The 25,025-nt window shown below is 39.0% G+C and overlaps 1 protein-coding gene across 9 annotated transcripts in view; it reads right to left on the bottom strand.

Moving 5' to 3' along the window:
- Positions 1-15,248, bottom strand: part of LOC140740894 (transducin-like enhancer protein 4) — a 150,119-nt gene extending 134,871 nt beyond the window's left edge. For all 9 annotated transcript variants that reach the window (XM_073070510.1, XM_073070538.1, XM_073070546.1 and 6 more), the window contains exons 1-4: positions 14,728-15,248; positions 14,376-14,473; positions 13,013-13,076; positions 12,830-12,874 (exon numbers count right to left, since the gene is read on the bottom strand). In XM_073070510.1, coding sequence (XP_072926611.1) covers positions 12,830-12,874; positions 13,013-13,076; positions 14,376-14,473; positions 14,728-14,751 — 231 coding nt within the window. In that variant the 5' untranslated portion in view covers positions 14,752-15,248. The remainder of the gene's footprint in view (positions 1-12,829; positions 12,875-13,012; positions 13,077-14,375; positions 14,474-14,727) is intronic.
- Positions 15,249-25,025: the final 9,777 nt, after the last annotated feature.

Here is a 25,025-nt window from a genome sequence, read left to right as displayed (position 1 = left end):
AACCTGCCATAGAATTCTAATTATAAGGAAGAAATTTTACTTAAATTGAAGACGCAGGTCTTTCCAAAAGATTGAAATTGCATCAGAAGTTCACTTTTTAAACCAACCAAAACCGCATGCATCAATGTAACAGAACTTGCTGAGGATCTAGATGAAGTTTTGTAGTTGTAAAATAATAAAAGCAGTATAATGTCATTTTCAGTAGAAATTATTTACTGCCGTTAAGATTTAGTGAAAATGCAACAGTGTTTATGTACATTTGGCAGCAAATGAACACGCGACTCTATCGAGACTATATGCTTTTAAAGCATGCAAATTCTCAGAGGAACAGACTGGCTGATAAATGTAATGTGCAGTATGCTTGCGTTGGTTTATGAATTGAAACATATCAATCACAGGGGGTATGATTCTGAAAGCTGTTGCATTCAATTAAACAACACTGTTTAGATCGTGTCCTGGTTAATTTGATAAGTGAATGCTAACAAATGAGAAGCCTTAAACAAATGCTTGACAAGAAAAAAAATCAGAATTTTTTTTATCAAATGACGAAGAGAAAAAAATAACTTTAGCAATATATTGAAATTGGAATGGCTCACTGGTCTGACACATCATTTCATGCAGCTGTCGTTATTTTGTAAACAGATCCAAGCAAGGTCATTGCCATGGGCTGTTAACTGATTTATTTATCCAAGAAGAATTGTTAATGTGCCAGCTTGAAATAATATGGAAAATCAAACAAAATAAAATAAACCTCTTTGATTTTGTTATGAAGGAACAGTTCAGTTCCGCAGTAGAACTTGTGCCTCATGGCTGCAAGTGCGAAAGCCGTACACAAAGAAAGGCAAGGCCAAAATTTCTGAGCAGTTGAGATGGTGCTACATTACTGTAGAAACCATTTTTCAGCTGAGAAGTTGAACTGGTCTCTCTGCCTGGTCTGGTCACAATAAAAGATACTGTGCCTCGAGTTGAAATAGACCAGCTGATCGCTCCTGGTTTTTTTAAATGGTAAGTCCCTCAGCCAGTCATTCACATTTGTTTGTTTTACTGCTCTGAGCATAAACTTGTTGCTACCTTTCCAAAAAAAACTTAATTGGCTGGATGATGCACAAATTGAAATTCTTATCCATTGAGTGAATGATTTGAATTGCTTGGTTGCATTCATGTACAGTTAGCAAAATGCAAGAAAACAAGACCATACTAAAAACATTTATATGGCATCTTCCAAGGACATCACTGTCAATGAAATTCACTTTCTTTGGAATAATCAGTAATCAGCACAGTAATGTGACAATTCTCTCTGAATAAAATCTTACAAAAACAAATAAATCTCAATCTTTGGAACTACTCAAATACCACGATTGAGGACATCTTCAAGAAGCAGTGACTCAAAAAGGCAGCATACATCAAGAAGGCAAGACCTTCTTCTCGATATCAAGTAGGAGGTATAGGAGACCGAAGACACCCAATGATTCAGAAACAACCTCTTCCATCAAGTTTCAAAGTGGTCCATAAATAATATGTCAATGGCTCTATGGGGAAAGTTCCCCTTGATGATGTCATTGAAATAGATCTTAAGATGTACAGCCCAGTTACTTTGGTCATAGAAAATCAGGGTTTCAATACTATTTCAGAATGTTTTGATAGGATGAAGATAACAATCAAACTGGTGTATCCCTTTGCTGACTGTAAAGTCTTAACTCATCAGCATCCAACTTGCCTTCTAAAGACAAAAAGGAATCCCACTTGAAGATCAGCTTGACTGACAGACATGATCTCTAGTCAAAGGAGGTCTATTTCAGTCAGTTCACATGTCTAAAGTGAAGAGCAGTTCCTTGATTGGAAAAGGGTGCTGCAAAGGAGGAAACAATCTGAGTAGGTGTAATTGGGGTGGGAAGAAATAGATCTGGAACAGAAAGACACAGCTCTGCATCTAATAACACCTGATTAGTGTGCCAGGCACATTTACCATTTCTCCAAAATTGAACTTGGCTCTTTTCAGCTGCCAGAGATCCCCAACGCCCAGGAAACCCTAACAAACCGAGTAAATTATAAGGCTCATTTTAACAGTAAAGCAAATAATAGGATGAAACCATGAAAATCCACTCTGCCCAACAGTGATTGGGTATTGAGAAATACAAAGATGGATAGCCAGATGAAAAAATTTAGGTATTTACCTTAATTTCTTTAAAAAAAAATTAAGCTTTTTAAATTATTACACAACACCCATATCAAGAAGATTTAAGAACATGGATATATTTCACCCTCACCCCTCTAATTTGCCAAGACACAAGTAATTTTAATAGAAGAGCTAAAAGATCATTGATAATATTATTGAATGGTTAAATGGCCAGGTTGTGTTTCTGGTTTCAAACTTTAAACTATGTCTGGATTTCCATGGTGTCTTGTGTCAAACAAGACTTAGATCACAATCACTACACATATTAATACAGTTTGCTCTACTCTTATGCTTTGGTTTTTCCTGAAAAGAGAATCAAACACATTTCAGATGAACATGAATAGTTGCAAAGCTTCACTTTGTAAATCCAAATTGTTGCTTCTATTTTCTCATGAGAATGACACCTTTGTTTCAGATGCAAAGGTATTTTTCATGATCACAAGCACAAAAACAGATACAATATTGATTTTTTTGAGCTTTACAAAGTTATAAACTGCATAATTCTATCTCATAAAGTCAATGTGCCAGCAGCTAAAAGAACAGAATCTGTTTGTACTGAATCAGATACATGGTAGAACTTTCATATAAAAAAAAATGAAATAGTCAACTAACACAATGAACTATATTACCCCATGTACAGGCAGCTACTTAAAAGTACATCCCAATGCCTAAAAACTGGATTAGCAGGACACTTCAAAAGGCAAAAGAGCATTATGTACAAGAACACATCTAGAAGTCACTAAAGTCAATCCAATTGTACATGTACATTTCGTCTTCCTTTTTTTTGAAAAGGCACACAAATTGATAGAAGCCTACAGGAAAACGAGCCTTCTTTTTCATTTAAATTTTGCCACAGGAGTGCCTCCAAGATGGGAGCTTAATCAACAATTTCCATCTTAACCATCACTACAATGGGTAAGAGATGAGGAGGAATGGAAATAATTCCACATCCTGAAATACCACAACAGCACAAAATCACATGGGTTATGAAAGGTAAAGTGCATTGTCTAATCTAACGGATTTATTTTGAGAACAGAAAGATAAACAAAAGAACCAGTGAATTTGTATTTTCAGAAGGCTTTCAATAAAGGCCAGACAGGATGATAGTCAACAAGCTCTTGGAGTTGGAGATATCCTGCACAGATTGAGAATTAGATTTCAGGCAGAAAATCAGGAATAGGAATACACAGAAATCAATCACTTCGGCAGGCTGTGTGGCAAATAGGGCACATATCACAGGGCTCAGTGCTTGGACCCCAGCTAACTACAATCCATATTAATGATGTGGTTGAGAGGACCAAATATCACATTTACAAGTTTGCTGATGAAACAGCTCTGGCTGGGATAGGCAAGGAAGAGGATGGAAAGGCACTTCAAAAGTACAGTGGTGAGATGTGTGAGCAAGGTCACACCAGATGGAACAAAAGGTGGAAAAGATATGGATTTGAGTACAAAAAGGCTGAGCAACTTTGTAAAATGGTGAAACATGATGATACTTAAAAGGGACCTGTGTGACCTTGTACATAAGTCACTGAAAGCCAACATGAAGGTGCAAAAACAATTAAGGTGGCAAATAATATGCTGACTTTTATTATGAAAGAATTAGAGTTCAGGAGTAAATGATCAAAAAAGAGGACCTTGGTGAAACTGCAGAGAACTGTGTACAGTTCAAATTGTAATAGAGGGAGTGGAGCAAACATTCACTAGGCCGATTCCAGAAATGGCAAGTTTGTCATATGAAAAGAGATTAGGGAATAGAGGCTTAGTTTACTCAGAACTTTAGAAATAAGAGCAATCTCAAGAAGACATAGAAAATTCTTATAGGACTTGATAGGCTGCATGCAGGAAGGATGTTTCCCCGGCTGAGCTTTGAGATTTGAATTCAATATTTTCAAATAATAGGTATTTCTACTGTAAATCAGAATGGAACCAGTTTTGATAAAAGTCATCAACCTGTGAAGTTAATTCTGTTTCTCTCTATTCTATTTCCAGCACTTTTTTTTTGCTCTGGGTTTTGCTTTCTCGTGTCATGCACATGATTAGCAAATCTTTAAAATTTGAGCCATGGCTGTTTATCAGCTACTGTACATTATCAGCTTTTAAAATAAATACTCTGGTCTAATCAACTTTAAAGTTATCTACAGTGTATTTTGACATGACTTTCCTCATATCAGTCTACTTTAGCACTGAATGAGTACTAGTTCAGCCATATTTGTTGGTCCTAGCAGAAATTTTAAAAAGTGTTTTTTTTTCAGATAATACTCAACATGCAGCAGTGATTGACACTTTATTTTCCCAAGTTATGTGTTTATGATTGATTCTTTTACAAGCCTAAGGTGACAGCATTTTTACATTTACACTTTGATGGGTATGTAATTAATATATTGCACTGCTAATAATGTGAGATTATTCTCACTCATGCAAACAACTGTCATTAACTCTCACATGGGCTGAGCCAATGATTAATGAATCTTTCACATTTGTAAAGAACTCTTGTAGGACATCCCACCCTTTTTTTCCAAGCAACACATTGCCTAATGGCTGCTATCAAAAAACAGAGTGTACACTTGAAGAGTAAATCTCAAAAACTCTCTTAATGTTGAACCAACAAATCTCAATTTTAAATTTATACTTGAAGCTATGGAATTTTCAAATGCAACATAGTTAATTGCACAAGATAGACGAATTTATGAAAATAAACAGAAGCAAATCAAAGAAAATAGTAGTTTCTACACTGAATACAATTAGTTGTAACAAAATAGCAGGGTTTCAGAAAAATGCCTGATCTGTTTTGCTATGCTGCTTTTTGTCACATTTTAGCAACAGATAATATTGAGATGTAGTTACAAAATAAAACAGTTCTGACCAAAGAACACAATTTCTACTTGTCATTCCTATCCATTGCCCTTCAGATTCCTTGCACTGCTTCAAAGAAAATAATAGCATTTAACTAATCCCATCACCTCCAGTCAAATAAGCCTACAGGAGAGTTATACACATTATAGTGCAATATAGAATTTGCAACATATGTTCACATCTGGAAAATAGTTGATATATGCTTCAATAATTATTAAGAATTGCATTCATAGGATCCAAATTACTTCCAAACAGATTCTCGACATTTTCTGTATCCAAACTCCTGAGTTGACCATAGAACAAAAGCTACACTGGCAGGATGTGGTTCCTAGGTTTCCTTAAAATAGCTGCCTTTATTACCCCATCATTTACTTGGTACAGATCCAATGGAATAAACATCCCCACTTATTACAACTGCACTATATCAATGGAAGAGTTGTATAAATGATTAACATAATATCAAAGATACATAAACTTTAATCTACAATAAATACCTGGTTGATGAACTGAATCTCGCTAATTCACTGCAAACTTCATGGTAAAGGTGGAACCTTTGGCCAGTTCTGTACTGAGTGACATAAAACTGAGATTCACTTCCCTAGCCCATCACTTAACCTCACCAAATTACTCTGCTAAAATTCTCACTTCTGCTAGTTTCTCAAAAGCATAATAGCAGTATTTTTGGCATTTTTAGAATCTTTATTAAGACTTGTAACAATAATTACAAGGACTTCAGAGATAATGAAAACATGAGAAATTCAATATCAGGCTAAGTTTTGGGGATTTTTTAAAAACCTTAATGTCATAATTTGAACATCAATATCTAAACTGAAAACAAAATCCATTTATGTCATCTCCAGATATTCAAGCCTTGCACAATGAGATGAAGTGAAAGAGAGATTTAATGGATCTACTAAACAAAAGGTACTAGAATGACCCAGCTGGAAAAAATATTGTGTCGTTATCAGCAACCTGAGAAAATCTCTTATGTGCATCTTGCTTTTATCACCAACAAAATGAAATCCACATATTGGAAGAACATCAGTGGTATAATATAAAAGTACAGCTGGGCTGCATTTCAAACGTGAAGCAATTTTTGCTTCCTATTGTGAACAATGAAGCTCAATTATCATAAAATCTACTTGCTTCATTATTCCAGCGTGGGGAAAAAATTGGCATCCTTTGCCTGCATTTGACTTCTGATGCACAGAAATGTACTCGACTCTACCCAACAATCCACTCTGTTCAGATGTAGTCGGGAGTGGGCAAAGAATTGCCTTGCTAATGCAAAAACAGTAAAAATATCTAAATTGTTTCAAAGAAGAAGAAAAATATCATTGCAGGAATTAATCATGATAAGAAATTAATAACTTTTGCGGCACAAGAACACATTAGTTTTTTTTCCCGCAATCATCGTGGAGAAGTGTAAGCAGAAATTTGTTTTATTTTGCTGCCCTTGAGGTATAGGACTCATTTACACCAATTACAACAGAAAGTCCACACAAAAGACAACACCAAGCCCTCAGACACCCCTCCAGACACCAACAATTCCACCACCTTCTCCCTACCCACACCAACAATGAAATGCAATAATGAAAGAAATACCAGGCACACTGTGCCCACCAAGATCAATTTTATAAAGGACGAGGGAAAAGCACATCACCATTAAGAGGGGCCCACAAAATAAAGTGTCAGAATTTCCATGTATTAATCTTTAAACTACAGAGCACTATTGCATACTTTGACTCTACGAAACAAAGATAAAATGTCCCATGAAGACTCTAAATGGAGTGGGTTTCTGACCATCTGTTATGACAATAATCTCATTGTCTTTAAATTGCAATAAAGTGTGTTTCATAATCAGCATACTTCACATAGGAAAAGGATATGCACTCTCACAGTTGTGTGCAAAAGTATTCAGAATGTATCGATAGATTCTGATATGGGTCTCTATTATGAACTGACGAGTGGGAAGGGAGGAGGGAGATGGGAACCATGGTCAAGAAAAGGAGAAGGGAGTGGGAAACAACAGAGAGACATTCTGGAATATTTAATAAACTAATTATTTGGAATTAAATTACCTCACCTGGTGTCCGTACCCACACCATGCCCCCCCACCCCGGCACTACTTTGCCACCTGTCCCACACCCCTCCCACGGTACTCCACCCTCAACATCTTTTGCTCTCATCAGATTTAAAAACATGCTCTGCACTCCATGTTGACAAACACAGGGATGAGGAGGCGAGAGAGACTCCGTCCATCCGTCCCCTTTTGGAAAAAGAAATTCCAAGGGCAAAAAGCTGATGTGTCCACATATAAAGGAAATCATGCTTGTTCAAATAAATGATACCTTAAGTCTTCGGGCATCCCAAAGCAGTTGAACAGAAAGATGTCATTATTGCAATCAAAGATACACAATGTGTCATTCATTTTCAATGCCAAAGCTCTCCCATCGTAATAAAATGGCGTATCAAAAGTTACAGCAATGGCTTAGGCTGAAAAGGATCTCAGTATGCCATTACCTATAAAGCATTGTTTGAAAAATAAGAGAGGAAAGGTTTGGAAAAAACTACAGAAAGGATAACATTTCCCAGATGTTATTTTTAAAATTATTAGTAACTGAACCAGACATGACAGAGGAGGAAAAAAAATAATCTAAGAGTTTTATGATCTGGAATGTGGAGCATAAAAAGGTAATAGAAGCAGATTCAGTAATTACAGGAAAGGAAATAAATGGGTTGGTGGTGCAAGTTAGGAGATTTCACAAAAACCTAGCATTGAAGTGATAAGCTGCACTGTCACCTTTTATATCATCCTATGAAACTTTGCTACCTTCCTTGAAGATACATACAAGCCCATCTTTGAAAACAAACTCCACAAAGAGAATCCTATTGTGCATAAAAGTCTAATATTCTACAACAGTAATGGACAATGTAATAGTTCTATCAAAGAACAAGCAGGAAAAGGGGATTGAGAGTCAATTAAAGTATTAGGCACAGACGAATGCTTTAACTCAACGAAGTCCTATCAACTACAGAAAATAATTCAACATTTATTATAGCCATTAGAAAATAGAACAGAAGTACAAAAAAACCATTAAAAATCTCTAGATAGTACTCCCATCAATTCAATAGGACAATTTTAAGACTGGGTTTTTTCTCCCACTTAATCGGAATCAAACAAATTATTTGTTTATTAAAAATAAACATAGCATTCTAAATGTGTTCTATGGTAATATTTGCTTTCTGTTTGGATGATTTGATGATGAACTATTTAAATATTTAACAAGTCAGTCAAAAGCTAATTGCTGATTATGAACCGATGCCAATTTCAAAACCTATCTACTGTTTTAAGCAGAAAAAGGTGAATACGCAATACTTATTGACAACAGGACTAAAATACACACATCAAAACATTTTCAGCTAATATCATATGAAATTAATCAGAGATAGAACAGAATTAAATTATTCCTTTGTGCACAACAAGCTGCTTAAGGATACATTCCATTAAAAACTGAACTGTGCTCTGAAGCCTTAACTTCACTTACTTACACATTAGCCTCATCCTCTATCTAGCAAATAGTCTATTCTCATTGCCACACAAGGCCTTTTATCTGTTCTGGACAGCATATTCTCAAATAGATGAAGTAGATGCCAATTGATTTGCTGTCGACCATGGTAAATTAATAGCAACAAATTGCTGTGGGCCCCCATCTTGCTGCTCTACCATGCTTCAGCAGGTTTGCTTTATTTGCTTCATGATGGGCAGCAGTCAAACCTCTTCAAGTCAATTTCTTCTTAACAACCTGCAATACTTCTCAGTAGTGAAAATAGAGCCATTGCTTGTAAGCTAGAAATCAATAATCCTATTGCCCTTAGAAAATGCTAAACAAGCAGTATTGACAATCCACTTGGTACTGGAGGGTATCGGATATAATGCAAATCTATGCCGCACTCCTCTTTGCAGTCTCCATGCCTTTCTAAAAGGTTTCTAATCCTATTTATCATCATTTCTAATCGACTGCTGCAGTTATGATTGTGAAATTCAATCATTGCGCCAAGCCCTTAAATTTCTATTTTGTTGCTTTGAAGAACAATAACATTGTTATTGCACATTTTTACACTAAAGCTTTTAGCTCTGCCCAGGAAGCTGCTGATTGACATCAAGTGAAATAAGTGCTCCGAAGGAAAAAAGCTGATTGTGGCCATGTAATACATCTACTTTGTATCCCTATCTTAGATGTCCAAAACAGTACTCTTCGTATATAGACACTGCCAATAATTTAAACGTTTATTTAAAAAAAAAACACACACACACACAATATTTAAAATCTATCTTAAGCTATCTTAAAAATCGTTATCCATAAACAATGCTGGCAATTGCATCAGCAGTAACATTTGCTAATGATTCAAATTCCTGACATAAATCTGTTGTTGCATGCATTATAAGAGTAATTGCAATGTTGAAATCTAATATTGTGGCTCAAATAACTGTTACAAAGCACTTAATCAGCACTCTTGCTCTTTCTGATGCTTATAAGAATCCCCATATTAGATTAATTATATTCATTTTCAGCTTTATTCTGTACGGCCTCTTAAACTTAATGCGAAATGCAAACAAATTAAAGGACAAAATCTGAACAAAATACAAAAATCATTAAAATAGCATCATTATAATGGATGATAGATTGGAAATTCTAGATGATGAACTGTATATTAGCAAGAATTCTTGCTATATAAACACAAATGCAGAAAATTACCATAAGGAATTCAAATGTACTTGTACTTCACATTACTATACATTGTAAATAAAGGACAGTTTATTTATATACATTTAGCGATTTGGCACAGAGTAGCGCAAATCCTGACAAACACGATTAACCTTAACCTGATCATGGGACAACTTACAATGGCCAATTCACCTACGCAGTATGTTTCTGGACTGCGGGAGAAAACCGTAGCACCCAGGGAAAACACACACATTTCATGGGGAGGACATACAGACTCCTTACAGACGGCATCCCAATTGAACTCAGAACTCTGGAACCCCAAAGCTGTAAGAGTATTATTGCACTAACTGCTATGCTACTGTGGTGTCCTGAAATACCAGCCTGAAAACGCCCGATCTCGGAAGCTAAGCAGACTCAGGTGTGGTCAGTTGAGGAGACATCAATTTTTAATTTATATTTGAGTAGGATTCAATTACATGAAAACAGAGAATTGGGGAACTGAAAATCAAGTTAAAACCTAAGTGCTTTGAAATACCAAATATTCCTTGCTGTTGAGTCACAACTGCCTTTGCATATCAATTAATTCATGTAATCCACATTGTACAGGAAACTCTGAAACATGAAACAGAGTTTACTCACTTCAGATTACTTAAGTGGATAGCACTAAATAAACTGTGACATCATCCTTAATTAACCATTCCATAAAGAAGTAGATTAGGCAGTTCTTAGTTTATGCTACTATGAATGTAGCCAGATCATTTGCACAAATCTGCAGAAATAGTGCTGGAGTAGATGGGTCCGATAAGCAATGCTGTAATTGCACAGCAAAAAATTACCGCAACAATTCCTTCCAATTCTATTACTTCTAGAAAATAATCTCACTTATTTCAAAATGCATTTTTAGCAGTTAACTCTGAAATCTAGATGATCATCCCTCAAAAGGTTCATAATGAAAAAAAGAGTTGTTAATTCCTTCACATTAAATATAGACAAAGAACTTCTCTCCTCAACCAATCTTTTTAATTTGAGTTGGTTTACAGCTTAAAATAGCTGATAATCATTGACATTCTTCATTGATATGTTCTTATTTTTCTGATAAACAGCACATATAAATCTTAAAAGTACACAACTTTTCAGTATTCAACACTGATTTCTACGTCCTTGCCAGTATACTTCACAGTTGTCTATCAAACTGATTCATAACTACAACACATTTTAAATCAGGGTCTTATACAAGAATAGCAAACTAGCTCCAAACATGAGTGTTAAAATTAAAACTGATAACCTGTATTTTAATTTTGAGCAAATTTTCTTAAATTACAAATCCCTCACCCTCCAAATAAAGAAAAGCTCTTGTTTTCCCTTTTTAAGTTTTCAGAGTTGATACTACCATTTCATAAATTGCACCCCAAAGAGCACAAGGTGGCCGAATAGCTCCCCCAACCCCCACAAAGGATTTCACAAGTACTAAACTGCTCAATTTCACCTAAATGAAAAAGGTGTTTTTTATATATCTGAACTAATGACTGGTACGTAAGAATCACCAATTTGATCCTCATTACTGTGCCCTATCAAGGCTCATTTGCTGTGTGAATCAGACTAAAAGCTACAATTCCTGATTAGACCATATCTAAGTGGTATCAAGGGACCAGTAGAGGGGGTGGTATTGTACAGGCAACTTTTCCAGTCCACAGCAAATAGTGCAGTGCTATTAAATTCTGTTTCTTTGTTAATCAGTATTTTCCACTTTATGTTCACAACACCTTTTATAACATCAATTTGGAAAACAGTAAAGCAGTACATTATTGGGCTTCAAAATCACCCTACTTACCCAGACTATTAATATTACAGTAATATGTAACACATTTTAAATTTTCACTAAGTTTGTATGTGTAATTATTTTTTAAAAACAATCAGTTTGAAGGGAGAGGGAGCAGAGAACTACCACTAACCACGATTTGTTTCTTGTATTACAATAACTACGAGTTATCTACAAAAGTATTCCATTGTCTACCAAAAGACATTTCTTATTCATTAAGTGCTCATCAGTGAGAACAATTGTGGAAAATGGATTCTACTCCCCCCCCCCCCCAGTTCTTTATAAATCAAACAAATTGTGTCACTTGGTAGGATTAGCTTTCCTTTAAAAAGAACACAAAGTATCACTGGTTTGCATCCAAAATGTTATAGCAACAGAAAACCATACTCGCACTGAGCTTGGTACAGTAATTGAGAAAAGACTCTTTCATAGATAGGAAATTACGATACATACACATTTTACAAGTGGTTAAATCTGCACCCCTCAAGCAGAGTCTCACACTATGGTAGTAAAATACCTTTAATGAAGTTACTAAGCACAACAATGGAGACACTGTTTGATTTACATGCCTGGTACTATGGCTGAGAGTGAAATTATAAATCATGCTGACAAGTACAATATATCAGTGCACTGTCACTGTCTTTCCACAAGACTGAAAGAATCACCAAGTAAAATACAGGCGAATGATCAATGAGATATTTTAGAAATCACAGAAGATCAACTGAGCCCCACTATGAACAAAAATAAAAGGCATTGGTGTTTTAACTTCAAACTTGTCAATTGTACAAAATAACACCGAAATGTACAAGTTTTCACTGATGCCCAAAAATATATTTATGTTGTGTGCTGGAAAGTTGTAATGCATAATAGCATTTTATATTTTTGAATTTAAACATTTAACCCCGAAAGGACAGGAAGGTAATTGTCACTCTGTTAATAACTCTTGATATTAGAATTTTGTCTTGTGAAAACAGTCTTTTCTTAAATATGGAACAAACTCACTTTGAAAGGAGCACTCAACCACTCCATTTGGTTTTATCCAACTGTTACAAGGTTAGCTCTCTGTAGTCAGCATCAGCTTTAAGGAGTTTGATAATTCAGTTAAAATTTATATGCCTTTGTCAGCACAGAACTTTCAAATGTTCATCATAACCTCATAACCTTTTAGGGTATCTTATGAAAAGCTGTTTAAAAGCCTGATAAAGCATTTTCAAGTAACAAATAGCCATTAAAATGAAGGATACGTACCTGTTTGTGCATTTCTATATTCAGACCATAAGACATTTCATAATACTGCGAAAATAAAGAAATCAGATATAGTACTGGATAATTCACAGTTTATCAGTCACAAACAACAGATAAAGATACAAACTGACGCATTATCAACCAATGACAACAAAACTGAAGCCCAAGATGTTTTGAAAAACTTACCATGACATAGTGGCGTTGCATTTCCGTCTTTTCACTGGCTAGTTTTTCACATTCCAATTTCAAACTGTTTAAGGAAAGAAAGATGGTTCAAGATACAACATGGATATTTTATAGCCTGCGCTGCAGGCAACACTCTGCATAAATGATCGTACCCGGATCATCAGAGGGGCTGCCTTACCAAGGCAGGGTGCACTTAATTAGTGCTGTAGTGCATTTTACTCTTCTGGAAATGATTTATGATATATGTCAAAATATGACAGTATATACTCAGAGATTGATTTTAATAAGTAAAATACCAAAGCTCACACAATCGAACATGGCAAACACGCCACCGTTATTTTTTTCAGTAATATACTGCATTAATTACCACAGAAATTTCAACTATTACTTGGCAATTAAAATATGCTTGACTCAAATCCATAAAAATACATAGAATTGTTAGGAGGTCTAGAATTGTTCCAAGATTAGTCACGCCAACGCACTGATATTAAAGTTTCTTTTATCGGTAAATAAGAAAAGGGATACCACTCCACAAATGTTGAAGAAAGGCAATCAGCACCCCAACAAAAAGCTCTGCGTCCGCTACACAAATCGGCACAGGCGATATTAAATGTTTCAATATTGAGAGAGAGGGGAAAAATTCATCGTTGATGCTGATTTGCCAAACCGTACAAAGCAGCGCGATTTTAATCCAGATTTGGGGGATTTACGAAATGAAAAATGCGATTGTTTGACACTGAAGCCTCGGCGTGTTAGGCGAATGAGCAGAGCCTAATCGAGAGCACATTACTCCTTCATCATCACTTCACATGAAGCAGAAACGTGAAAGCGAGCCAAAGAGCAACGGCGGAAAATCAATATCGAAAATAACATCGAAACATTAAAGCGTTTCAAAAATACTAATAAACAGGGATAACATGAATATGAATAGTCCCTCCTGCGAAAATCACTCTTCCAACTGTTAGAAAATACATTTTACAAGAAACTAAATACAGGATTCAGCAACAAAATTAAGTAAAAATAATCCCTCCCACGGCATCATTGCTTCTCTAAATGATGCAAAAAAAAATCCATCTGCCCTACATCGCCGACACTACAGAGTGCGATTTGCACTAGAATACCATCTTCAACCAAACTGGATGAGTATCGGAGAGATCATTTTACATCAGACAACTAAAAAGGGAGGAGATGATTGAGGAAAGAAAGCCGCCAGCACAAGAAGCGTGAACAGTACGGACCACAACCCAGCGCCCGGAGCGGGCAAGACAGAAGAGGGCTTACAATTAAATATACTGGATTTTTCCTGTACTCTAGACCCTTTCATGCTGTCAGATCTGTATAACTAGAAAGCCAGTCGTTCTACCTGTGATACTGCGCCTGCAAGAACTGAAATTCTTCTTTGATGCGATCGCACGATTCGGAGATGGTAAATTTAAAGGGCTGTGCGGGTTGGTGAGGCGCCTGCAAAGATAAACACAAACGAGCATCAATACCGAGTCAAACTGGTAATCGACCTACGATCTCATGAGATTCTCATTTATTAATAATTATGAGAAAGCAAACTCAAACATTATATTCTGCACGTCTGCAAATACTAATTGCAAGCTTGTAATTAAGTCGACGTTGTGTTAAAAAAAAGCTAGAATCCGCGTGTTACTGATGTTCCGGAAAGCAGCAAAAGAAAAATAAACACACACACACACACAAAAACTTACTGGATGTCTGGCTTGAGGATACATCGCGCTGGGATTTTGTTATCTTTCCTCTTAAGCCGTCTCAATGTTTTTTAGCAGAGTTGTCTCATTCAAGTTGTTTAATTTGAAAGTCGCCAAGTTGTACGAGATCCGACTGAATGTAGCAAGCTCCAAGGTGCCAGAAAGCAAACGATGAAACAAAGTGGAACATTCGGGAGAGGGTTGCAGAAATGCCCGCCCGCCCGCCGATCCGAGATTCGCCTCGGCTGGGCTACGCTCCGCTCCGGCGGGCAGCAGCTCGCTGCGACCTTACACCATCACTCCAGCAGTAAAGGGAGCGGAAGAAGCGCGGCCAACCTGCAATCAGAGTTCGGAGGCGGCTGCTTTCCCTCTGCCCTTCATCCGATAACATGCGAAAGTAATGACTTGTGTTTACCAAATTTAGAAGCACGGTGTCATTAACATTCTTACATATTCTCACCCCGGTCAACTTCACTTCAGCGAGAGAAACTGGAGGTGGAGAGATGCGATACTTCGCCTATTCCCCCAGCCCCAAAAGGAGGGAGGGCTGTTGGTGAGTTGCGTCTTGGATATTGTAGTCCCTTTGCCCATTAACTTGAAACAAAACTACTCAAAGAAAGCGGTCACACAGACTACAATTCCCAGAATGCCGACCAAAGTAGCAGCCCCACCGACAATCGTGATTAGCATCGGCGTTCGACCAATCACAAAATTGAACTCTCGGGTTCTCTGTTCGCAGCAACATGTCAGTTACGATTCATTAACCAATCGCCGCAGGGTAGAGGCGGAGTCTCACCTGGAAGACCGCCCACATTGTTAGGTTCTCCAATCGTGAGCGGGCGTGGCTGTTCATCCCACGTGGGGCGTTGACGCGTAGCTGAAGCAGTGACCAATAGGCGATGGTAAAAAGTGCAAAGCTGACGCCTCATAGCGGAAGGCTAGCAGCCGTTCGCTGGGGCTTGGATGGTTCTTACCCCTCCCTCTAGCGCAAGTGAAAAGTTGGGAAAAAAGGGAGAGGAAACATTTGTTCATCTGTCAATCAAAGTAACGTGGGGCTCTGCCGGCGTTTCATGGAATGAGAATGTTTTTCTCTTGTGCTCCACTCCACCCGAGCGCTGTATGGAATGTCGGCTAATTAGGGTCGGATGTCTCTTTGCAAAATACTCGAGCAATCTGTCATTACAGCGTATTTTAAAAAGATCGGGGACTCGCAGGACTCCATAAACACCGACCTCTGAGCAAAGAGATGAGGGTGGGGGTCGGGAACACTTCGTTGTACCTTCCAGTATTTGACATGTTTTAACTTTCGTTTCAATATTTGGTTAACAAAGCTCAATTCAAAAACAACCAAATCGTAAATTATATCTGCAGTCACATCAACGTTTGCGCTCCTTACTACAGCAATGCCTCCTTTAGTGATCGAGGGCGAATCTGAAAGGAGAATAGATGGGTTTGAACGTGGATAATTTCGAAGATTTCTTGCTAACCACTTTCTGGCTACAACTTCAATGCAATTGTTAAATCAATGCAACATTTAAAGAGAGGTGAAGCGGCACGTTACTTGTAGTATTAGATTCATCACTGTAAGTGACAGGTTAAAACGCAGTTAATAAGAACAAATAAAAGATCTCTGCCCAATGCGGACAATGCTGGCCAAATTACTAACAGCGCTGTAAATTTTGACTCATAAGGGCTAAAAAAAATAACGTCTGCGAAATAATATCCATTAACAGCTGTTGCGGCTTCCCGCAGTTGGAACTCTGCGGTGGGTCGAAAAATAATTTTGCTTGAAAACCGAAAGATGGGGAGGTTGTCAATTAGTCTTGTAATGGGTTTCTTGGTATTTACATCAGTTTTTCTTGAACCTTTATACTTTATTTCCTTTTGGCAAAAAATGCTGCAACATGAGTGTTTCCCTTGACAATAAATGTCCCTGTATTATGTTTTAAGATATTGCTTCCTTCGCTCTTTCCGGTTTCTGTTTACATTCTTATCAGCTTGTCTTTTGATTGAATGACGCTGAAAGGAAGCTTGAGTTTAAAACAAAATGCCTTTGTATTGGTGTCAATTTCAGTTACTCCATTTAGACAATTTTCTGACGTTCGGCAACTACGCAGCTGAAATAAATAATCTAAACGCACAAAACTTCTGCCGGCAAAGAATGGCACTCGTGGTTCGACTATGGCACGTCTAGACTGTATATGGCTTGATAATTATACTAGTCAGGATAGGTGCTTTGAAATTGACAGTGAATGGTATCAACACTAAATTATAATATTGTCAACCAGTAAGTCTACCCAGTTGAAGAATTTGGTTTTTGAGTAAGCTTCTTGAGAATTCTGAAGTGTCTGATCAACAGCAAAATTATAATTTAGAGTTATCAAACCATGCAATTAACAATATCAGGTCACCATAAATGTAACAATCTAGAAAGTAAAACTCAGCAAAAGGATTCCAGCTTCTGCAGTATGGTGTCTGCTTCTATAATTGCCACAAGATGGATGCCTCGTCTCATCCAGGCTTATTATTCTTTATCACAAACAATGACAGCAAAACTGAACAGGTTTGCCATCATATGAGACTCGTAAATCGCGGCTTTGAAACAACTCCAACCTTTGTGGTGTTTACAGATTCCGCAATGGACATCACTCCTTTAATTCTACGCATCATCGCCTGACTTGGCATCTAAATTGGCCAGCAGTATGTCTGTTTTCCATATGGAAAATGAGTAGAATATAACCAAGCCGGGGGAGTATTGTCTGTATCACAACAACATCACAATGCGGTCAATGTCGGTAACACAAAATGAGCAAAGTAGATGTCATTTTATTCTGCATTTGCTTCATTATTTGGAACTTTAAAAAGAAAGTGGACTGTGATTGCCCATCAGTCCAATTTGAGCTCTGTGACTTTGACCAGTTTCCTCAGTTAAGAACTTAATAATCCCATTTATGCCTTATAATGTTAGTTATGGAGCATCTCAACAATCAATACTAGTACAAGGAGACCACAATGACTGGGTGGATCAGTTTGTACTTCTGCCACTCTGTCAGGGAGCTTCAGAATTTGAACCACCATATCACCCTGTATCTTATTCAAGACACTGTCCCACAATGATTAAAGGCAAAACCTCCATGACTATTTCCAGTCACCGATACGATCTTATACACAAGAGATTCTGCAGATGCTAGAAAACTTGAGCAACACCCACAAAGAAAAATGCTGGAGGAACTCAGCAAATCAGGCAGCATCTACGGACAGGAATAAAGGAGAGAGGGGGGATTACTGGAAGTGGGATAAATTGATGTTCATCACCTGAGGTTGCAGGCTATCCAGATGGAACATGATGTGTTGCTCCCGCTGTTATGGAATTGACCATTATTGGGCACAGCCAGTGCAAAAAGGTTACAGTGCAGATTAAGACCAGTTTGAGATATATTTTGGGATTCTTCCTCCCTCCCCCCTGCCCACCAGCCCTAACCACATTTCGCATTCTCACCTTCCCTTTTCAGTCCCCAACTTCACCATTCCCAAATTTCATTCCCAACAATTCCCCTGTCTCCCAACACTCTTAGTCCTCTTCCTGCCACTGCACCCAGATTCACTATCCAGACTCGAAGCAACACTTTTGCATTTGCACTAGATTGGGAGTAACCCCCTCATATTTCACCTGGGTAGCCTCTAACCTGATGGCATGAACATCGATTTCTTTAACTTCTGGTCATTTCCAACATGCTCCCACTTTCCATTCCCCATACCACCTCACCCCTTTTCTTCTCCTCACCTGTGGAACAATTCCCTCTGGTTCCCCTCCTCCTTCTCCTCCTCCCATGGTCCACAGTCCTCTCCTGGGAGATTCCTTCTAAGTCAGCCCTTTACCACTTCCACTATCCCCTCCAAGGTTCTTACTTCACCACCTCCCCCACCCTCTCACATGGTCTGACTTATTACCTGCCAGCTTGTACTCCTTCCCCTCCCCCCACCTTCTTATTCTGGCCTCTGACCCCTTCCTTTCCAGTCCTGAGGAAGGGACCTGGCCTGAAAAGTTGGCTGTTTCTTCCCCTCCATGGATGCTGCCTGAGCTGCTGAGGACCACCAGCATTTTATGTGCATTTCAGGTAAGATCCTGTTCAGAAATGGCATTTCTTACACAGTAGAGTTCCTTTTAGCTTTTCTCTCAATGGTGTCTGAGATAATAATGATTCACTGCCCCGCATAAAACCGAGACATCTTCTGAAAACTCTTTAAAATAGTGCCATTGATGCACAGAAGGCCAATTTTGCAAAATATTTCCAGAATGGAATCGTACCCACTTGAGCCCTGTCTTAGCATTACACTCCTGAATATTCTTGGTGACAATTTTGTCCCAGATTTTGGTCCTGAAAATGATTCCATGTTAGTCTGACTGGCCTGTAATTACTTCATTTATACTTCTGTCTTTTGAGCAATGTGTTACATTTGCGAATCTCTGATACTATTTCTAAGGGTAATAGAAAATTGTGCCCAAACAAACTATTACTTCTCTCTGTAAAATAAAATACATCCAAGATACAGTGATCTATTTTCTTTCCTCTGAGCATTGGCAACCTTTTCATTACCTCCCTTTTATTTTCTCTCATCCTATCTAATTTCTCATCTTTTACCAAGACATTGAAAGCACCCACATCCTCTGTGTTGTAAAATTATCAACTTGTACCTCAGTCTCCCAAATTTTTTCACATTATTTTAAAAGCTCCTTTTATTATCTGTGTTTACAAAATACATTAGGTTTGCAAGTAGATTACCCACAGATTTAGTCCTATGCATTCCATTTTTTATCACAAAAATTTCCTGTTCAGTTTTCCTCTGTACTCTCGATGTTAAACTTTATTACTTCATTATGAATTTGACATTTATCATAAGTCTCTTTTTCCAGTTTCATTTTAATATGCATACACTTAGTCATCCAGGGAAATCTAGCTCCGGATGCTCTTCCTCTCTCCCCTGTGGAATTGTGCCTGGTGGGATATTGGCTATGTCCTCCTTGAAGAGGTTCATTCTGTTTTACATCTCATCAAAAAGAACCCTGATTCAGTTGATTACTTTTATACTTTATCACTCCTTGCTTTTCTCTTGACGCTATCAAACCTGCTTCCCAAAGATTCTCCCGCAGACATTTTAAAAAATTGCTGGAAAAAGCTCACCTGTGGTGGATGGAGAAAGGAAAGAAAATGCTGGCATTTTGAGTCGAAACCCTCCCTCATGACTGAGAGCAAAGGGGGAAGATAGCTGGTGTAAAGAGAAGAAGAGGGATGTGGTGAAAAAGAACCAGATGATGGGTGGACTGAGGAGGGGTGAAGAATGATGGGCAAAAGGGAGCCAGATTGGGAAGAGATGGTAGAATTGAGAAACTGAGACAGGGAAGAAAGGGGTTAAAAGAGATGGAGTCATGTGATAGGAGGGTTAGATAGTTAGGAGGATGGTAAATGGAGACACAGAAGTTAGAAATCTGATAAGTAAGGAAGAGGACATGGGAAACAAGGAAGGGAGAGATGAATGGCCGATGGAACCAAGAGTTGAAGGGGATACGATGGACAGTATGTGTGGGTAGCAGGTGGGTGGAACCAAGAGAAGGGAAGGGAACAAAATGGGTAATGAGAGGCTGCAGTAAGATTGCAAGGGATCTGGGAAAAGGAAGAAAAACGGGAGGACCAGAGGTTGATCAATAGGAGAAGTGGGGGGGGGGGGGGAATGTGGGAGGAGAGGGTTACTTGCAAAAGGAAAGTTCTGTGTCCCTATCATTGCATTGTACACAATCCAGGCAGAATGCGAGTCTTGTTCTTTTAGTTTGCATTGGGCTTCAACCTGGCCAAGCACAGAAAGTGGTGTGAGAATGGGAAGGGGAGTTGAAATGGCAATTAACCAGGGTTCTGAATAGCCATTGTGGACAGGAGCATAGATGCTCCACCAGTCATCTAACCTGCGTTTGGTTTTGCTGATGCAGAGGAAGCCATATCAGGAGCACCAAATGCAGTTAGGAGGGCATGGGCAAACTCAGCAGCTACTTAATCAGTGGCAAAGAAAACTACTAAGTACTTTATTAATAATGATCACTACTAACAATGGAGAGGCGAGGTGAGCAGAGGCTCGAGGCAAGCAGATGCAAGCAGAGGCAGAAGCAGGGTTGAGGCATCTCCGAGAGCAAGGAAAGGCTAGACACTTGATCGATTTAACACTGGGTTGAATTGGGAAGCTCGGGTATGGTCCGAATTGTGGTGGCAGGGTCCAGGACCCCGAGCAGTCTGAGAGTGAGGAACAACCTGATGTTTATTCGATTAAAACGTTGGGCTAGATTAAAAAGGTGAAAAAGTCAGATCTGGAGGCAAGGGACAGGTCAGTCCTGCTCTGTGGTGATTACTTGGCTCAGTGTTGAACTGAAGCTGTGGCCTGCTGCGGCAGCAGAGATGCCTGGCTTTGTGTCTTTCACAAAACTTCAGCTCTGAACGTTTTTGCTTATTTTTATAGTATGTTCAGTTTTTTTTCCTCTGCACATTGGGTGTTTGACAGTTTTTTTTACATTGGCTTCTTTTGGGGTTCTTTGTTTTGTGGCTGCCCATAAGGAGACAAATCTCAAGGTTGTATACTTCAATAATAAATGTACACCGAACCTTGATAATTAATCTACTTTAACATTTGTCAAGATGGCACCTGCGTGCAATGCTCTCTCCATCAACATCTACTGGATAAACCACAAAACTGTTTATTTCACTTCTTTTACATCTGTTTTTCATCTTAAGTATGTTTCTGGAACTGCTTGAGCCTGTGATTTAAAGTTCGAAGATCAACTGAGCGATTCAATGCTTTGCTGTCTACGACAAGATTTGGGGAAGGAAGCACGATCCTCAAGGGAAAGAAACCACAAGACGGAGTGTGAGCCGATGTTTGACTCCATTTCACCAATTAAAGCTTCCATTATTTGCCAATTAAAGCAACCAGGAAGATAGAAGCCCTGAGGCGAATGGCAAAGATGAGCGAGGGTTCAATGCCGACTACCTGTCTTTTGATGGCCGGTGGGATCCTTCTGCTGCCAGAGAAGGAGCCTGTGTGGCCTATCGCTGTGCCCGAAGGGTAGGCCTGCGCACTTAAGTAGTGCCTGTCTCTTACGATGATGTTGGAGGATTTTACCAATGTCTTGCGTAATGAATTTGGTTTATGGGCTATGGACCTTTTCAGTCTTGGGGTTTTTATATTCTGTGTTGTTGCACATTCTTTCCCATTGTGTGGGGAAGAGGCGTTTTGGGGACCAATGTCCTTGTTGTGTTTTGTGCAGATGGAGATAGGCTTGGTGGGGGGCAATGTCCTTGTTGCATTCCATGTGGGAGGAGGTGGTTTGGGGGCTGATGTTCTTGTTGCTTTTTGTGTGGGGGGGGAGGGGAGCTTGGGGGTTGATGATTGTGCTGCCATTCTTTATTTATGTGGGGCAGGGTGGGTTTGCTGTTTCTCTTTGAACTGACTTCCATGGTTTATTTGTGGCTATCTGGAGAAGAAGAATCTCGGAGTTGGATACTGGATACATACCTTGATAATAAATGAACCTTTGAACATTTGAACTTTGACCCTGAACAGGATGTGAGATTGGAGGAAGTGCACATGAAAATATGCACCTGGGAGGACTGTTTAGGTCCCTGGATGGCTGTAAGGGAGATGGCACAAGTGAAAATGTTACACCACTTGCAATTGCTGGAAAGGGTGTTGTGGGGAAGAACGAGCAGACTAGGAGACATTGACAGAGTGGCCCCTGCAGAAGGCAGAGAAAGCTGGGGAGGGGAAATTGTGGCTTGTGGTGGGATCTTGTTGCAACTGGTGGAAATAATAAAGGATGAATTGCTAGATGTGGAAGCTGGTAGGATGAAAAGTGCGGACCAGAGGAACTCTTACTCTGTACTGCTTGCAGAGCAGGGGCTAGTGAAGGCAGATGTCCCCCAAGAAAAGAAAGAAATGTGTGATTTGGGCTCCATCAACAACAGTAAGAGAGAAACCACATTTCCTGAGAAAGGAGAACATTTCAGTTGGCTTAGAATGGAAGAATTCATCTTTAGACCATATGTAGCAGAGACAGGAGACACTGCAAGAAAGGGATAACCATGTTTCAGGAGAGAGAATGAGACAATGTGTAGTCAAGGAAGCTCGGAACCGACTTGTTTATCAGCCTATCTGTCACCCACCAACCCCTGTAACCAAGGAATTTCATTACATCCTGGTGTACACGGCAATAAACTAATCTGGATCTGAACTTAACCACCCTTCCTCTCTCCTCTTTATACTGGCTATCTCTTCTCCATTATTGGTCCTGATTCTGGCCACATATCTGAAACATAAACAATTCCCTTCCCACCTCATAGCTACTGCTTACCATGGTGTTTGTTTTTATTTTGCTCCAGATTCCAGCATCTGCATTCTATTATTTCTCCATTCTCCCACTGAAACATCCTCTTACCCTTTATTTGATACCTAAAACTTAACCTGAGATAGACACAAGAGATTCTGCAGATGCTAGAAATCGGGAGTAAACACGATCAAAATGCTGGAAGAAATAAACAGGTCAGACAGCATCTATAGAGGAATATGAGCTGTCGAAATTTCAGGCCAAGATCCTTCATCAGGACTGGAAAGGGAGGGGAAAGATGATCTGGCACTCCTCCTCCTTCCCTTTTTCCCCAAGGTCCAGTTTCTCTCTGATTTCTTCTCCTTTAGCTCTGGGACTCCACAGGCTCCAGTCTCCTTTACTGTTTACCCTGTATACCTCGGACTTCTGATACAACGCTGTGTCATGTCATCTGCAGAAATTCTCTGATGATTCAGCAATAGTTGGGTGCATAAAAGGAGGACGGGAGGATGAATACAGAGCCCTGGTGAAGAACTTTGTCAAATGGTGCAAGCTCAATGATCTGCAGCTCAGCGTTAATAAGACAAAGGAAATAGTGATGGACTTTAGGAAGACTAAGGCTGCACAACTTGTTGTTACTATTGATGGTGAGGATAAGAATGTGGTGAGGGCCTACAAGTACGTGGGAGGTGCACCTGGATGACAGACTTGAGTGGAGCACCAACATAGAGGCTGTGTACGAGAAGGCCAAAGTCGCATCTACTTCCTGAGGCTGAAGTCCTTTGGAGTATGCAGGCCACTCCTTCACATGTTCTACCAGTCTGTTGTCACCAGTACAACCTTCTATGTGGCGGTATGCTGGGGCAATGGCATCCAACACGGTGATGCCAACAGGCTCAATAAACTGATTAGAAAGGCTGGTTCTGTTATAGGAGTCAAACTGGACACAGTGGAGGGTGTGGTAGAACGAAGGACCCTACAGAAAATCCTGGCAGTTCTGGAAAATGTTTCCCACCTTCTGCATTCCACCTTGGCCAAACAGAGGAGCACTTTCAATAATAGATTACGACAACTGTGTTGTTCCAAAGAGCACTATATGAGGTCCTTCTTACCACCAGCCATTAGGCTCTATAATGAGTCAATCATAGCCGGGGAAGCGATGACCCTCTCCTGTTAGACTGCTTGACGTAACACTTTTTATTCTTTCTTACTTCTCCTCTAGTATTTGTATATCTGTGCACTGTAGTTTCCTTTAGGGTCAATAAAGTATCTATCTCTCTTTACTTTTTCCACCTATCACCTCCCAGTTTCTCACCTCCACCCTCCCACCTCCAATACCCATCTATCTACCCTCTCACCTGGCTTAACCTCTCTAATTCTAGCTTGCCCTCCTTCCCCTCTCCTACCTTTTTATTCTGCCATCTTCTCCCTTCCTTTCCAGTCCCAATGGAGGGTCTTGGCCTGAAATGTCAACTGGTTATTTCTTCAATAGGTACTGCCTCATTTGCTGAGTTCCTCCAGCATTTTGTTTGCATTACGATTAATCTGACATAGTTTCCTTATCTGTTAGAATGGAAAATGAATAAGAAGGCTCTGTTACATACATTTCTTTTGAATTGTACAATTTATTTTTCTCTCCCCCCCCCCCCCCCAGTATCTATTAGGATAGCTGGAGTCTTTCAATATTGCTCCAAAGTTCTCTCATATTCTTGTATCTGTTGGATAAATATTCCTCTTTTCTTTGCACATTAATAGGTAACATACCGTACATACCCAGCAACATAACACCATCATTTCAGTTCCTTATTTCCATTTAGTTCTACACAGTCCATCTTTCATTCCTCAAGTCAAGGATTCTTCTCCTGAATTCTAACTATGTCACTGACTACAATGATGATTATTCTGTACATTTTTTGTGACTATGACTAATGTA

Source organism: Hemitrygon akajei, chromosome 2 (genome assembly GCF_048418815.1).
Source record: "Hemitrygon akajei chromosome 2, sHemAka1.3, whole genome shotgun sequence".
Taxonomy (NCBI): Eukaryota; Metazoa; Chordata; class Chondrichthyes; order Myliobatiformes; family Dasyatidae; genus Hemitrygon; species Hemitrygon akajei.
Note: the sequence above shows the minus strand (reverse complement) of the source record. Positions and strands in the feature narration are given on the sequence as shown.